This window comes from Hermetia illucens, chromosome 1, assembly GCF_905115235.1.
Source record: "Hermetia illucens chromosome 1, iHerIll2.2.curated.20191125, whole genome shotgun sequence".
NCBI lineage: Eukaryota > Metazoa > Arthropoda > Insecta > Diptera > Stratiomyidae > Hermetia > Hermetia illucens.
Window position 1 is genome coordinate 5,901,100 of NC_051849.1, and position 15,829 is coordinate 5,916,928.

The 15,829-nt window shown below is 45.6% G+C and overlaps 2 protein-coding genes across 2 annotated transcripts; both read right to left on the minus strand.

Annotated features, from left to right (window-relative positions):
• Nucleotides 1–13,416: 13,416 nt before the first annotated feature.
• On the minus strand, nucleotides 13,417–14,056 carry LOC119661648 (glycine-rich cell wall structural protein-like). Its single transcript, XM_038071080.1, has one exon. It carries the CDS (start codon nucleotides 14,002–14,004, stop codon nucleotides 13,558–13,560), a length of 447 nt encoding a protein of 148 aa, XP_037927008.1. The 5' UTR covers nucleotides 14,005–14,056; the 3' UTR covers nucleotides 13,417–13,557.
• Nucleotides 14,057–14,975: 919 nt separating this feature from the next.
• On the minus strand, nucleotides 14,976–15,398 carry LOC119646210 (glycine-rich cell wall structural protein-like). Its single transcript, XM_038046593.1, has one exon. It carries the CDS (start codon nucleotides 15,396–15,398, stop codon nucleotides 14,976–14,978), a length of 423 nt encoding a protein of 140 aa, XP_037902521.1.
• Nucleotides 15,399–15,829: the final 431 nt, after the last annotated feature.

Genomic DNA, 15,829 nt, shown 5'->3' on the forward strand with positions numbered 1-15,829 from the left:
CCTCACTTTTTCATTGCAGTCAGCGATATCTTAAATTTCGCACATTTACCACATCCGGCAATATGTCCCTCTTTTACTTCAAACAATAGGCATTTTGGGTCCCTATTGCACTCCCTGGCAATATGACCTTTCTCCCTACGCTTTCTGAATCGATAGGACTGATCAATGTCGCGGGTGTATTCCTTCGCGAAGTGTCCAAACATGGGACGTTTAAAGCACCTCTTTAGTGAAGTTTGCTCTCTTAAAGGCAGACAACCCATCCAATCCGAACTTTTCCGGCCGCCAAGAACTTCTGCGTTGCCTCTCGTATTATAACCATTTGAGTAGCCATAGGCTTTTTGTCAACCCACAACAGATTCCTTGGCAAATTCTTCCAACTTGATTGCTCCTTCAGAGCAGTACAAATTTCTGTTTTGGATGTCACTTCATCGAGACCCTTACACTGCCTAGAGATCTCAGATTTTTAGACACGCACTGCGGCATTCTCTCCAAGCGAGTTTTTAACTTGAGTGCGAAAGTCGTCAGTCTTGTCTACGCTGAATATTTTCAGCTTAAACAGGAGACCCTTTTTGGGTTCTTCGGATTCTTTTCAAATTTCCGCTCAGATCTTTTAGGTCGGAATCAGCTTTGAACTTTCTGAGTATCCCGGCGTAGGACAGATTGCCTTACTGGAGATAGCAATCGCCTCTGGACGAACTCCCATTTTTGCTTTTCCTTTGGCTTTCTTGCTGGTAACCTTAGTCCATACATTGCTTTCGTTCGTCTTGGGTTTCGCAACCGACTTTTTTAGGTTCGCTCTATGCTTTCCTCCTTTTGAACTATTGGGGCTGGCTTTCAGAATTGCCAGTCCGCCTTTTTTCCTCTTAAGCGTCTGCTGATTATTGCTGAGTATTCGTTTATTTCGCCGCGATTCGATGGCAGAACGGTTAGGTGTCACTTGGGTCGCTGGCGACATTGTTGGCACAGTATAACTCGGGCAGTTCAACAATTTTTGTTTCAACATGGGTGAAAGGTAATTCCTTCGGATCGGGACTCTGTTCTCTACAAGCCCACTTTTGGCGTTTATTTACTTTACCTGTACCTTATCCTTTACCGTATTTGACGTTGGTGGAGATTTCTTAGTTAATGAACTTCTTTTGAATTGGTCCCTTTCTTGGTCCTGAAGTAGCTCCTGCTGTCGCGCATCTTGATCATATGCGGTGGGTGTTATCACGGTTTTTTTTTTCGTCCAACATTCTGCCTTCAGTTCACCTTTGTTTGGTCTTTTTACTGGTGTTCTCGGTAAGGTGGTACTTCCCTCTGCAGATCCAAACCTCGTCTAGCAGTGTATGCCCGGGTGGCCAAGTTGTTCACCACCGAGGCACTGCTGTCGCGGGATATTGATGACCTAAAGCCCCTGCACAGTAAATTTTCTCCTTCTCTCGCCTTCCATGATGGCTTTATGTCCTGGGTATCCTTCCCTCCCTGTCTGTCTGTCTGTCACACGCATTTTTCTCGGAGACAGTTATAGCCATCAAGTTCCTGGCAAAGTATATTGCATTACCCAACATAGGTACCAATAAATCAGGTTGTTTATTGCGTTGTGGTGGGTGGGATTTTCCTCCTTGTGGTTTTTTTTTGTGGTGGCATTTTGAAACACAAACACTAATTTTGACATTTCATTAAATATTGAGCCGAATCATTGTAAAACTACCGTGAAAGTTGGCACTTCCTGAATGTTCAATGCTTCCCCAAATGAATTTCTTTTGCTTCCACATCAAATCTATGAAACAAATCAAATTCTCTTATCACAAACTTTTTATAATTATATCAAAACGACATATATATATATTTGTTTCTAATTTATCACACGATATTTAACTTGTTCCTTGATCCTCATGCATTCGGTGTTCCTTTGGGTTCACTGGGTGCGTTTCTATTCGGACGAAATCCTTCATCAGGTTTTGCTTCTTGATTAGCCGCTTCACGAGGATATGCGAACTGTTCATTGCAGCTGATTCCTTGGAGGTCGCCTTGTTTGCCAGGACTTGCACGAACGAGGGCCAATAAGGCCAGGAAAAGTCCGACTAATAGTAGAAATCGCATCCTGCTAGTCTCTTCAGGGTATTTTGATTACAACTTGTCCGACACTTCACAAAATATGATTCCAGCTTCCCAAAACCCAACCTATTTATATATGTATGCGCAAAGTATTCCTAATTACATTATTATTCCACGCGCAGCAGAAACGCATTGTTGCGGTGTTTTTCCGATTATTCAAAGGCAAATATCAATATTTTTCCCTGTCGAAATCATATTAGATGACCGTGTTCAGTCGTGACTTAGATATCTAAATTTGGTCATTCACAGATGATTTACTTTCCTACTTTAATTTATTGTACGTTTACGTTTGATTGAGCGTGATTTGCGTAAATTGTTGATGGTTACTTTCCTGAGATAAGATACAGGAAAGTTTAGAAGAACCATAATCACAAATTGATATTTTCATTATACGAAGAAACCAGAGGATAGTCTACATAATAATCATATATCTGACCTATTGTTGATACCACCTAAAGGCATAAAAGGTTCTCAAAATTCAATTGCAGATCCCAACATAGAAGTTCAAGATGACCTGTAATAACTAAAAGGGATAACGATAGCCAGATGACCATCCTGAGTGGCAGAAGGCGATCAAGAGGGGAGGAGCTATCGCACGCACTTTGCTGGAGCTTCAATATTTGTTAAGTTTTTAGGATAGCCCTCCCCTTTTGATCATCTCCGGCCACTCAGGATGGTCGTCTGATCATCATAATCCCTTTTAATCATTACAAATGGCGCCCAACGTGGGGCCCACATTTCCTAGGTTCAGGCCTAATATATTCTAATTTCAGGTTCCTTGAATCAAAGGAAGATAGCCTACTCCGGCTCAATACTTAGTTGTCTCGGATAGACAAACAATAGCGTCTAAACATTGTTCCCGGCTAGGGTCAACGTACACTTGACTTCATCTTTCAAGTTTTAGGTTTCACGCCTTTTTTCCCAATGCAAGCGTTCCTAAGCCTAAATTTTCCTTTTCTGCTTTATAGAGTAAAATTTCTCGTCTTATCCTTGATAGTATACCACAAAAGCTAGTCGTTTAATGTGTTTGTCTTTAAGACTTAACGTCTCATAAGTGATGGTTTTCCAAAAGTCTCTGAATCTACCGGCCTTTGCGGCTATATATCGGAAAGTATTGCCGTCCGAGCTGCTGTTATGTGAAACGACTATCTCCTTGTTTCAGAATTTGAAAAATGAAAAACTCTTTCTTTTTTGTCAGGAAGAAGTGACGGGTAAAATGGATCCCTGATGAAATACGGAGGTAGTCGACTAAATACTGTGCCGTTCTATCCTCAATGATTCATCCTCACTTTGTTCTCTGATTTCAAACGAAAATGATTGATTTCGCGCCAGTCCTTTTATTTTGATTTATTTATATATTACTCTGCGACCCTTACCCTGGTGGCCAGGCCAGCCAGAGTGGACATTCTTCCCGGACTACTCGTGGGACCAAGACGTGGACTCAATTAACAAAAAAACTAAAACGACGATAGAAGAGGAGGCCATGATGCCAGGCGCATCATCGGAGGACGAGCTGCTGGCCTCCAGCCAGGAGACAGTGGCCGTCGAGAGCAGCACACTCGGTGCCAGCCGTAGCACCGTTGTGCTGAAACCAACCGCAGGGACCTCCCGGAGCGAGGCGTCAGACGGACTAGTGGCTTCCAGCCTGGAACCCACTGCCGTCAAGCTGGGTGCGGCAAGTACCAGACATAGTACTCCTGACCCGAAGTCCTCAGCGTCGGGGGATCCCTCGAAAGCGAAAACCGACAAGAATGTCGGTCGCCGCAAACCGGCTAAGAAGCGAAGGTCCACGGGTGTCTTGCTCAAGAGCCAGTACCAGAAAGCCATGCATACTCTCGGCAAGATTGCCAAGAATAAGGAGGCCGGTACTGTCGACGAGCGGGATGAAAAATACCTCGCTAAATACCAGGCGATAGTTGATGAATATCACAGCAAACGCCGGGCTGACGAGCAGAAGGCGAAGCCCATCGCTCTAAAACGCAACCGATCTCAAGACGAGGTCTAACAAAATAAGAAACGGAGCAGAGTGGGCAAGAGCGCAGACACCAAGCAACATACGGAGGAAATTGTACAGCAACCGTCAGCCGGCGAGCCACGTATTGCGAAGCCCTTCAGCGACGCGGCCAGGAGTCACTTACGTGTGGTGCTGGCGGATGGCAATTCTGCTAGCGGCAAACTAACGCTGGAGGTGGGGACCAGTGGACTAGACTGTCGGGCATGGTCTATGAACATCTCTTGGAGACCGGAGGCAAACACCCGGGACTCACTCCCCACTTTGATTCATCTCAGGTGGTCCGTGGGTTCCACGTAATAGCTTGCATGGACCAGTTCTCTAAGGACTTTCTCGGCTCGTGTGTCGCTAAGATCAGCGACGCCTGGGAGGGCGTTAAGCTCACGATAATCCCTTAAGACGAGATTCCCAGGAGACCGGTCGCTCGCATCTGGTTGTCGAAGATCCGCATGGAGAAGGACAAGCTCGTCCATTTCCTGCGCCTTCACAACCCCGGGATTCCCATGGACGACTGGGTTGTTATAAAGAAGGAGGAACCTCAGATAAACAGCCAGCCCGTACTACTTCGCATAAACGAGGAGTGCCTGGAGGCACTGAAAAAGGCTGATTATAAAGTGTGGTTCGGAGTCAGGAATGCCAAAGTGAAAGTGTTCCGCTCTGCAAAACCGGACGACGACCTTGACCCAATCGACGCCGCCAACGAGCTGTTGGAGGAGATGACGGTCGACGGGAGCTGACAAACCCCCCACGCAAGCAGATCATGCTGAGGGTAACGCAGATAAATCTGCAGCACTGTGCCTGCAAGTGTGCCTCGACTAATCTGCTCGTCTTCCACTTAGAGGAAGAGATCGACATCGCACTAATACAGGAGCTCTGGGTCGGAAGCGACCGAACCATCAAAGGGCTCCAAAGCAAATATTTTAATTTATTCCACAGCACAGGAGACGCCGATCAGGCTAAACCTAGAGCATGTATTCTTGCGAGGAAGAGTCTGCACGCTTTCCTGTGCCCGGACTTGAGTTCCAGTGACCTAGTTGTGGTTATGCTGGAGCAGGTGGGGGCAGAGAACGTGTATATTTCCTCGGCGTACATGGCTCATGACCGATCAGCTCCGCCAGAAGAACTACAACATCTGACGAACACCATAACAGCAAAGAAAGCCAACCTGTTGATAGGCTGCGACACCAATGCAAGGCATACGCTTTGGGGCAGCTCCGAAATCAGCGAAAGAGGTGAGTCATTCTTTGATTTTATTATTACTTCAAATCTATCGGTGTGTAACAGGGGCAGTACACCAACCTTTCATTTCCCCTGCTCGGAGAACTGTGACGGTTGGGAGGAGGTCCTTGATATCACCCTAATAACCGACAATGGGATTCTTAAGATGGAGGACTGGAGAGTGCCTGACCAGAGATCCTTCTCTGACCACAGTTGGATACTCTTCAGTCTAGATCTCGCCGCAGAGGTCTCAAAGCCCTTTAGAGACCCCAGGAGGATCGACTGGGGAAAGTTTGGTCAGGTAATTAAGAACAAACTTTCCGGTGCGGAAATTGGTGAGATTGGCACGACAGACGAACTGGAGTCAAAGGTCGGGGCTCTGGAGAAGGCATTTGATACCGCCTTCAAAGTCTGGTGCCCTGCTAAGTACAGCCAAAAGACCCTACCACCGTGGTGGAACGAAGATCTCTCTAGTCTCAGGAAGTTGACCAGAGAAATCTTCAACATCTGCTACAGGCAAAAATACTGGCAGCCATACAAGAACTGCCTAAAAAAGTACAAGTCGGCCATCAGGACCACCAAGAGGCGGTCTTGGCTAGACTATTGTCAGAACATTGAAAGCACTAGTGAATCCGCGAGGCTCAATAAGATTCTGTCCAAGGAACATAAGAGTCCATCCTTCCATAAAAAGTCGGAAGGCTCCTGGACGGAATCTTCTAGTGAAACCTTGGAGCTGCTGGTGCAAACGCACTTTCCCTCCAGCAAGGAGGACTGTGAATCAGAACCTCGCTTGGAGAGTTTGCGGCAACCCCAGCTGTGCGAGACTATCAAATCGGTAATTACCGGGGATAGGATCGGCTGGGCCATAAATAGCTTCTCCGCATACAAATCTCCAGGCCCAGATGGCATAATGCCAGTCATACAACAGAAGCAGCAGGAAGGGGTTGTGCCGTGGCTTGTTGAGATTTATCGAAGCTGCATCACTTTAGGATACGTACCGCAGTCCTAGAGGCGCACACAAGTGGTTTTCATACCGAAAGCGGGCAGGCGAGATCATGAGTCCGCGAAGGACTTTCGGCCAATCAGCCTGACCTCTTTCGTGCTAAAAACCCTAGAACGCGTCCTGGACATTCACTTAAGGGCGATTATGGAGAGAACGCCTTTCTCTAAGTCCCAGCATGCCTACCTCAAAGGAAAATCCACAGAAACCGCCCTCCACGGGGTAATTGGCACGGTTGAGCGGTCACTGCAGTACAAGCAGTATACCCTTGCTGCCTTTTTGGATATAGAAGGAGCTTTCAACAACGTCAATACCAACGCCATCAAGGAAGCCTTGACCGGTATTGGATTGGAGGGGTATCTCACGCATTGGATTATATCCATGCTGAGTACCAGGATTATCCAGTCCGATCTGGGAGGCAACCACTTGACAGAGGCAGGCCCCAGGGTGGTGCTATCTCACCGGTGCTCTGGTTAATAGTAATGGACAAAATTTTACGTACATTGAACAGCAGCGACGACTTGGTGATATTAGTATCAGAGATGTTTCTGTCCATTATGAGCGACATCATGGAAGGAGCGTTGCGAAAGATGTGCCTGTGGGCCACAAGATGCGGACTCAGCATAAGCCCAACCAAAAACTGATGCTATTCACCACCAAGACAAGGATACCTGAATTCCATCTACCACGACTGAATGAACAAAGATTGGTTCTTTCCTCTAACGTAAAGTATCTGAGTGTAATCCTGGATCCTAAGCTAAATTGAAGGTTGAACATAGAACTGAGGGTTAAGAAGGCCTGTATAGCCTTCTATGCCTGTAAGAGAACCTTTGCCAAGAAATGGGGTCTCCGGCCGAGGATGGTTCTCTGGATGTACACCGCTGTAGTGCGTCCGATCCTCACGTACGGATCTATTGTATGGTGGCATGCTTTGAAGAAGAAATACAATAGAACGAAGCTTAATAGGATTCAAACAACCGCGTATGCAGGTGCTACGGGGGTTCTGCAGTCCTGCCCGGCAGATGCTCTCAATGTACTCCTGCATCTCCTCCCCCTTGACCTCCACATCAAATATGTTGCAGCGTGCAGTGCCGTCAGACTACGTGAGTCCGGATGGTGGGTAGCAAAGTCCTACGGCCACAGCAACATTCTAGATGAAATACCTCGAGAAATCTGGGCATCCCCCACGGACTATGTCACACGCAAGCTGAACTTCACGAGAAACTTTGTTGTGGACCTTCCAACCAGGGCAAAGCGGAAGACCGGCGGCGTGTTGCAAGACTATGACACGGTATTCTTTACGGACGGATCAAAGATGGCCTATGGAGTCGGTGCGGGGGTTTTCTCGAATACACACAGTGTATCCAAGTCGTATGGTCTCCTAGGTTTCACCAGTGTATTCCAGGCCGAAGTACTGGCAATATTGGAAGTCTGTCGATGGCTGGAGCGTGATTCAAGCCCCAAGCGTAACATAGCCATTCTGACCGACAGCCAAGCAGCCATCAAGGCCTTGTACTCAACGACGACATCTTCCCGGTTGGTGGGGCAGTGCAGAGACACGCTCAATCATCTGGGCGGCACGCTCAAGATAACTCTCCTCTGGGTTCCCGGGCATAGGAACATAGAGGGGAATGAGCGGGCTGACGGATTGGCCAGGCAAGGCTCTGCTCTTGGCAGTCTCTCGGGGAATACAGTCGGTGTTCCGCTGGCGGCTGTCGGGGCCGAGTCTACTCGCACTACCTAGCAGCCGCGGGCCTGAGATGGCGAAGGCTTACAAGCTGTGCCAAATCAAGGAGAATTTGGCCCGCTCATAACATAGCCCGATCACGAAAGCTCCTGTGCCAGACGCGTGCAAATGCATTCAAGATTACGGCGGTCTGCACGGGGCACTGGCCCATAGGGGACCATGCCGCTAGGCTCGGCTTACCCTACAACTTGCATTGCCGAAGCTGCAGAGAAGGAAGGGAAACCCTTATGCACTTTCTCTGCGATTGCCCGGCTCTGGCTCGAGTCAGGCTGCGGACACTGGGTAAACCATTCTTTGGGGACCTCAGTGAGATTTCTAGCTGCAGGGTCGGAGAGCTGCTTTCCTTCGTGAATGCTACGGGCTGGCTCTGACGATCCGAGCCAGCTGGACTCTGCTTCCCTGTTCCAATAACAACAGTCATGGTCTTAGGAGTTTGTGGCATCAAAACGGCGCACCAAAGCGCTAATTGGGCTCCTCGGAGCGGCCACTGATACCTACCTACCTACCCTACGCATACAAATTGGTTTCTGGAGAAAGGGCAGACTGGTACTGGGAGTATCGGCAAGACAACTTAGATGCTCAATGCCGGATCTGTGGGACGCTCTCCGAGATCGTCTGTCAGATATTGATCTCTGGGGGTGGATCCGAAACCGAACCAACAACTATCGGGAATTTTTCGCGGCTTGCTATCGAGATATTTGGCGCCAAGTGTCAAGACTCCAGCAACCGCCCAAAGAGGGGCGAGAACCTCAGAGGCCGCGCCTCACAAATTATCTAAGGCAAGAGAAACATCAGGCGAGGATGTGATCCTCCACGCGTGCGGTCGGGCGTCTTTTTTGTATTTTAGTTCATTTCGATTGGGGCACGCGAATCCCCATGGAGCTTGAGTTTTTTGACCATCGCAATCTCAGATTTACCATTACAAACCTCCAGTTTGATCATTCACAATTCTCTTCATCGTTCAGGGTTTGTCAGACCGTCCATATGCAGAGGCCGAAATAGAAGTTAATTCTACAATTTATTGCAAAGGGATGGTATAGGCGATCAAAAAGAGTATAATTGAATCAAGAGCTCATGCTGAAAAAACACTCAATCCAGAAATCGCAAAAAAAAAACATAGTAATTTCCCTATATGACATTTAGGTCTCGAGTTAATAATAGAATATTACTATATCTTGCTAATTTCAATTGCAATTTTAGCGATGTAGATAATAATATGAAACACGATATTGGAAAGTTTCATGAAAATCCTTCACTTATTAACAAAGTTATATTAAGTGAAAATTACCTCTTTCCTTTGAATTTACTGATAGCTAACATATCAGATGCAGAATATATCTGACACCTTAAAATGATTAGTCTGACGCCCTTAACGCAACGTTGAGCTTTCGGTTTTCGACCGCTCAAGTTGATATTGACAGCTTGATGTAATAAGTCTTTTTAAAAGGCTCGATTTTCGCTGCCTCAACAAATTTTACGACTTCTTCGACGCACCAGATAGTCTAGCATGGTTATACTTGATCTGCATTCGTATCAAAACTATCTTTTGAAATACATTTAGCATTTTCTCAGATACTTGGTCTATACATCCCACCCCAAATATTGATTTATTTCCACAGCTATCTTGTGATACATACCAAGTAATTGAGTATCATTTCGTCCTGTGTCTTCTAGAGCTCCAGGAGAAGTCTTGCCTTCTACGTTCTTCTGATCTGTAACCTAGGCAACTAGTGTCGGATTCCGCTTGACATTCAGCAGAATCTCAGCGTAAGAAAGGTCACCTCTGTTCTCGATAATAATCGCATCCCGATGGGGCTTTCTTAGTTTTGGCTGTGTCTTCGGCTATACAAATATTTGCTCCCATCATCTGTGATTTCATTTGCGAACCCGATTTGAAATTGAGACGTCGTGTTCCTGTTGTTGGATCCTTGCAGCTTTTGCCATCTACAACTCTCCGTTTTCAAGCTGTTTGCGTGACTAGCTCCTCTTGGTAGCAATACCCACCTGCTGCAATGGAGTCACCGTAGGACTTTGTAACAGCCCTGCATTCCCTGTATATTGACCCGTCGAATACAATTCGCCCATGGTTTTTCTGCAGGAGTTCTTAAGATATCGGACCACCATCTTATATAGTGGGGGTACATTCTGCTTTGGCCCGACGAATTTATAAGGCATGCTCAGGGTATTACCTATCTAGCTAGCACTGTATCAATTTTGTCTTTGTTGGCATTCACCACTTCTTGGTGGCTGTGCCCGACAGAGCCATGGTCATTATCAACGCCTGGTCTTCCATTCGTCTGAGTGGATTGCGAAGCATACCACTTCGTCTAAAGGGTTCCAGGCTCGCCACCTCCTCATTATCACTTCAGCAAATAACTCAATGCTCTTCTGATCTGAATCAACCAGAGTAGCATCTATATCTCTCTATCCTCCAAAGTTGTTGATAATTCATTTTTACATTCATAATTTTATTCGGGTAGATGTCCGAAATTTAGGCATAGACTTCCGTTGACGGACCAGGGCCGTGACAATTACCGGCTTACGCTACCCCTGCGCTCTATAGGAAGTATTATTCCTCCAGCTCCAGCTCTTTCTTTGAACTGCCCCCCGCAGGCTTTCAAAAATTATTCTTCTTGCCCATCTCTTCAGTAAGCTGGACTAACTCAGGTATTCCCCTCGCTTAGGGGGTGGTACTTCAACCAAACAACGGTTATCCCGTCTCAGGATTGTAACAAAATCACATGTTGGATTCCGAAACCCGTAGGAAACATCCACATCAACCGACCAGTCACAACTCTATCCCGGTCACGTATCGCCCATGCGGGGAGGAACATGGACTTCCCACTGAAGGTAGTCCGCTTATAAGGCGATACCGTTGGTTACTGCATCAGTTACCACTGCGTGGGCGTGTGCCTAAGATGCCGTTACTGTTAATCAGTCTTCAAATATCAACGACTTTTCGGTTTTCTGTTCTAAGTGTCCTCTCCATATTCACTTTTTGTTAACGATCACAGATTAGCCCACATGATAGGAATGTTCCCAAAAAACCCCAAACCTGAACCTAAGAGGGGAGAAAACCCGGATAAGTTAGGAGTGAAGGCAGGAATTAGGAAGCCCGCCATTAGCCATGCCAGTGCGGTCAAAGGCATTCGACTGGCCTTACCGCCAAAAACATTTTCCGAGCAAACACACACTCATCTGGAGCAGGAAACTATTGAAGACCTTCTCGACAGGTGGATGTGCAACCTTGTGAACCTTGTGTTCACCGGGATACCCTTTCGACCAGGTCACATACTGGTGGACTGCGCGGCTGAGGACAGTGCACACTGGTTTTGGAGGCGGGGAAGGAGCAAAACTGTCGACTTGTGCTGGGTATGATATACCAGGAGCTGACATGGTGACAGTGTTTCCTCCGAAAGCCGCAGCAATAGAGACGGAAGATCTCATGCGCATCCTAATCGCTCAGAATGAGGATCTCGATACGAGATTATGGAGAGTTTTCAGAAACAAGATAGAAAGTGGAGATAGACTTTTCACGATTGTTGATGATAGTTGATGACCGATCCCTCGAGGCAATGAAACGTCAGAGTTGCCATATAAATTGTAGATTTGGCAACATACCTGTACATGTCATCATCATCATCAACGGCGCAACAACCGGTATCCGGTCTAGGCCTGCCTTAATAGGGAACTCCTGTACATGTTCATAGGGAAAAGCCGAGGAAAGACACTTCGGAGCAGACATCGGGTATAAAATTTACCGAGGTCCCCGAAAGAATCTCGGAGACCATAGAAACGGAAAGGACTGAATCAAACAGGGAAGTAGAGCTGCTGTCCAATAAAAATGAGAAGCTGGACGACCTAGACCTAGATCTCCTATGGCTTAGGATGGACGGTAACTTGCAAGAAAGCACCATGTCGGAGGAGGAGGGTTATTCTCCTTCAGTGGAGGAGAGATCCAAATAATAACGGAGCCAATAGTCACCACTAAGATAGCCCAGATAAATCTCCACCATTCGAAAGCTGCATCTGCAAGTTCAAATTCCAAGGAGAACTTTGGGATAGTGCTGGCTTAGTAGCCCTGGGTGTACCGGGAACAGATTCGCCCTCTACAAGGAGGAAGCATCCTGACCGGAGATCTTGTAGCTATCCAAGTCTCACAGGAAGTCGGGGAAAGCAGTCGCGGCATCGAGCTACTTCCCAGGAGACGACATCCAGATACCACCGGACCTACTCGCATGAAATGGGAATACCTGCTCCACGTTCTATATTTTCCACACCATTTTCCACCACTACCGCTAAATATCAATTATTTCGATCAATGGTTTGTCTATTCAGCATTTGTGAACTTATGAAGAAATTAAAGATTGAAGATGCGAATCGATCTTATCTCAAAAGAAGGCGGGTATTTTAGGCGCTCGTAAGCTACTCAAGAAAGGCCAGGCAATACAATGAAGAAGTATATCCATTTCTGCAAAATTTCGTACCTCCTTTTTGGAGTTCGCTCTTAAACTAGGAAACTTGAGGCTGATAGTGAAACAGGAAACACTGAGCCCTAGGTTCGATTCTCTGACCACCATGTATCTCGACGACTTCATGTCGTTCACACTGGCAACTACAAAATACTAAATTAAGCATTAAATAGCACAGATTTATTCAGCGACCCTCTATGAAATAAAAAAGCTCGGATTCTAGAGATAGCAATTTCTCAATAAAAGGCTTTACCAACTTTTTACAGTTCGATTTCGATTACTTTCCATAGATAGGAATACACTGCATCATCCAATGACTAATAGGCACAGTTGGAACATATGTCAGCCTATAGCTATATCTTTAGACTTTTCAACAGTAATGAAAGCTGGTAAAGATACAGATAAAGCACTAAAGCGCCTAGTTTTATTCCACCTCCCACTTTTCAACCTTAGGGGCCATAATGAATTGTTCTTCGTTAGTCGTAGCAAATTTATCAAATTGGTTAATTCTAGGGATGAGGGAGGGTGTAGTCAGCAGCTAAGCTAGTAAAGTGGATTGTTAAAACTTCAACTGAATTGTTGGTATCAAAATTGAATGAAAGGGGATAACTTTTGGTTTGGTTTGGTTGGGTTTGACAAGGATCATTTCAGGATCCACACCAAATACCCACAAAGAATTAGAAATCTGTCAAGGGAGCAACAGGGAGATCAGAAAACAACCATAATCCAGCCACCCAATTGAACTTATACCATATGTAGCTCTTCAAACCTCTGCCTTGTAGAAACTTCATTTATATTTTTAAAATGGCACTGAAGAAGGTGGCAACTGACTCCCGAAATATCGGTATATGCAGAATATTAAATGTTCTTTAAATTAGAAGAAAAACAATCTTTTATTTCCAAAATCTAGAAATCAAAAAGTTTAAAAAAACATAAATCACATTGTCAAACAAACACACTACACAGATGCTTTTATTAACAGCTAATTTCAAGAACACTTAATAACTTTTCATCGGCCAAAACCACCTCCAAATCCGCCTCCTCCACCGAAGCCACCTCCTCCTCCAAATCCACCACCTCCTCCGAAACCACCGCCACCGCCGAAACCTCCACCTCCTCCAAATCCACCACCGCCGCCGAATCCGCCACCTCCTCCCAATCCACCACCGCCTCCGAACCCGCCTCCTCCACCGAATCCACCTCCACGTCCAAATCCACCACCTCGGCCAAATCCACCACCACGTCCAAATCCACCACCACGACCGAATCCACCGCCGAATCCTCGATGATGGCCGAATTGTCGAACTTCCCGTGCAGATTCGTCCTCATGGCCCTGAACTTCATGAACTGCCAAAAGCGATTCAACATTGCCTTCTTGGTCCTGAAGGGCTGTTGGGTGAGACCACGTCAGGACTATCAAGGCTGCGAAAACCGCAGCAACTACTGATGCACGCATTTTGTCCTTACTCAATTCACTATTGTTTCTTTATCACGACTGATAATTTTACCAATGGCTCTAAACATTTTTATAGTAATCAGACAAATCATATTCAAATTTGGCCCAGTAAGAACCCATCAAGGCCCTGAATTCTAATTCCTTATTAAGTCATTTTTATTTTATGGCCTATTCTGTATTTTTCAACATGGATCAGGTTATGCCAGATGAGTTATGCTGGAAATTATTCATCATTATACGGACTTCCAATGGTCAGCCTATTTAATAAAGTTCTTGGCTAATTCTTGAGAATAATTTACAGTATTTCGCACTATACAAAAAAAGACCGTACCAAATGACCCGTCTGCTGCCCTCTGAGCCTAATACCTACACCTCGTGATCTAAAATTTTGATCGATTAATGAATTGATTACTTTGTTTTTGTTTTCATTTTCGACTACACCAGACTCCACATCGCTTTCAATTTGGCTAAACCCTGCGAATAGATGCGTCTAAGTTAAAGAAAAACAAAACCCATTTAGTTTTACGAAAAAGAACCTAAGACTGGAATTTCCACTTTGTATCTTTGATTTGTAACCATTTATTGGTAGATTCATTAGAAGCTTAAGCCTACCAGTGACCATTGTAAATTTATGGTAATTTTTTCTGGAACCACTTTTTAAAAACCTATTGAGCCTCCACGAGCATGTTACTGGTGGCATTGGCAAGGTTGATGGTGTTTCTTGACCATAATGGGGTCATTACAGATACTTCTATCTTGCAGTTATCATATTCTTTTAAAATAAGCAATAATAAAATTGACGCCAAGTATGTTTCTTCAATTTCATGGAATGGGGATGAAAATACAAGGATTCGCATCGAATACAAATAGCAATTGCACCAGTTAATAAATCAAAACAAAAAACATATATCCTTCTACTAATATAGTAATTTATTTTGTACTAAAACATTCATTTAATATTCTATAATTCTCTAGCCGTAGAAACCGCGTCCACCTCCAAATCCACCACCGAATCCACCGCCGAATCCACCACCAAATCCACCACCGAATCCGCCTCCAAAACCGCCTCCATAGCCGAGACCACCTCCGAGTCCACCACCGTATCCGCCTCCCAATCCCAAACCACCACCGTATCCACCACCGAATCCGCGGCCAAATCCACCACCGAATCCTCGTCCAAATCCACCACCAAATCCGCGACCAAATCCACCGCCAAATCCTCCGCCGAATCCTCGACCGAATCCAAATTGTCTAACTTGACGTCCTGATTCGTTTTCATGACCCTGGGCTTGATTTACGGCCAAAAGTGTCTCAGCATTATCAGTTGCAGCCGGGTATGACCACGAAAGAGCTACCAAAGCAGCGAAGATTCCAACAGCTAGTGATGCACGCATTTTTTAGTCCTACTTGAGTTCTTGAACACGAGAATGGTGTCTGATGCTTCCTTCAGTTGCTTCCATCACTTTTATAGTAAACGGAATTCTCCCAGTAACACTTTCTCAACTCGTGTTCACCGCCTGAACCTGAATCTATTCCAAACCCCAAAGGAACCAGACTTTACAAATGTAAATATTATGTAATACCCAAAGGTGCGTGTCTTCCTCAAAAACGGATATTCTAGATTCGCTAGAACAGAAATAGATACGCGCTCTGGTATGACAACTTTTTTGGGGGTTTCCCTTATCAGCTAAGATTTCAACAACTAATCATATTAGCAACCTCTTTGGTTGTCTACTACTTACGGCCCACCTGCCGTTTATCGATCTTATTGTGTTAACCAAAACCCAGTGCTCATGGGACTTTTGTCGTTGATTTATGGCCCGAC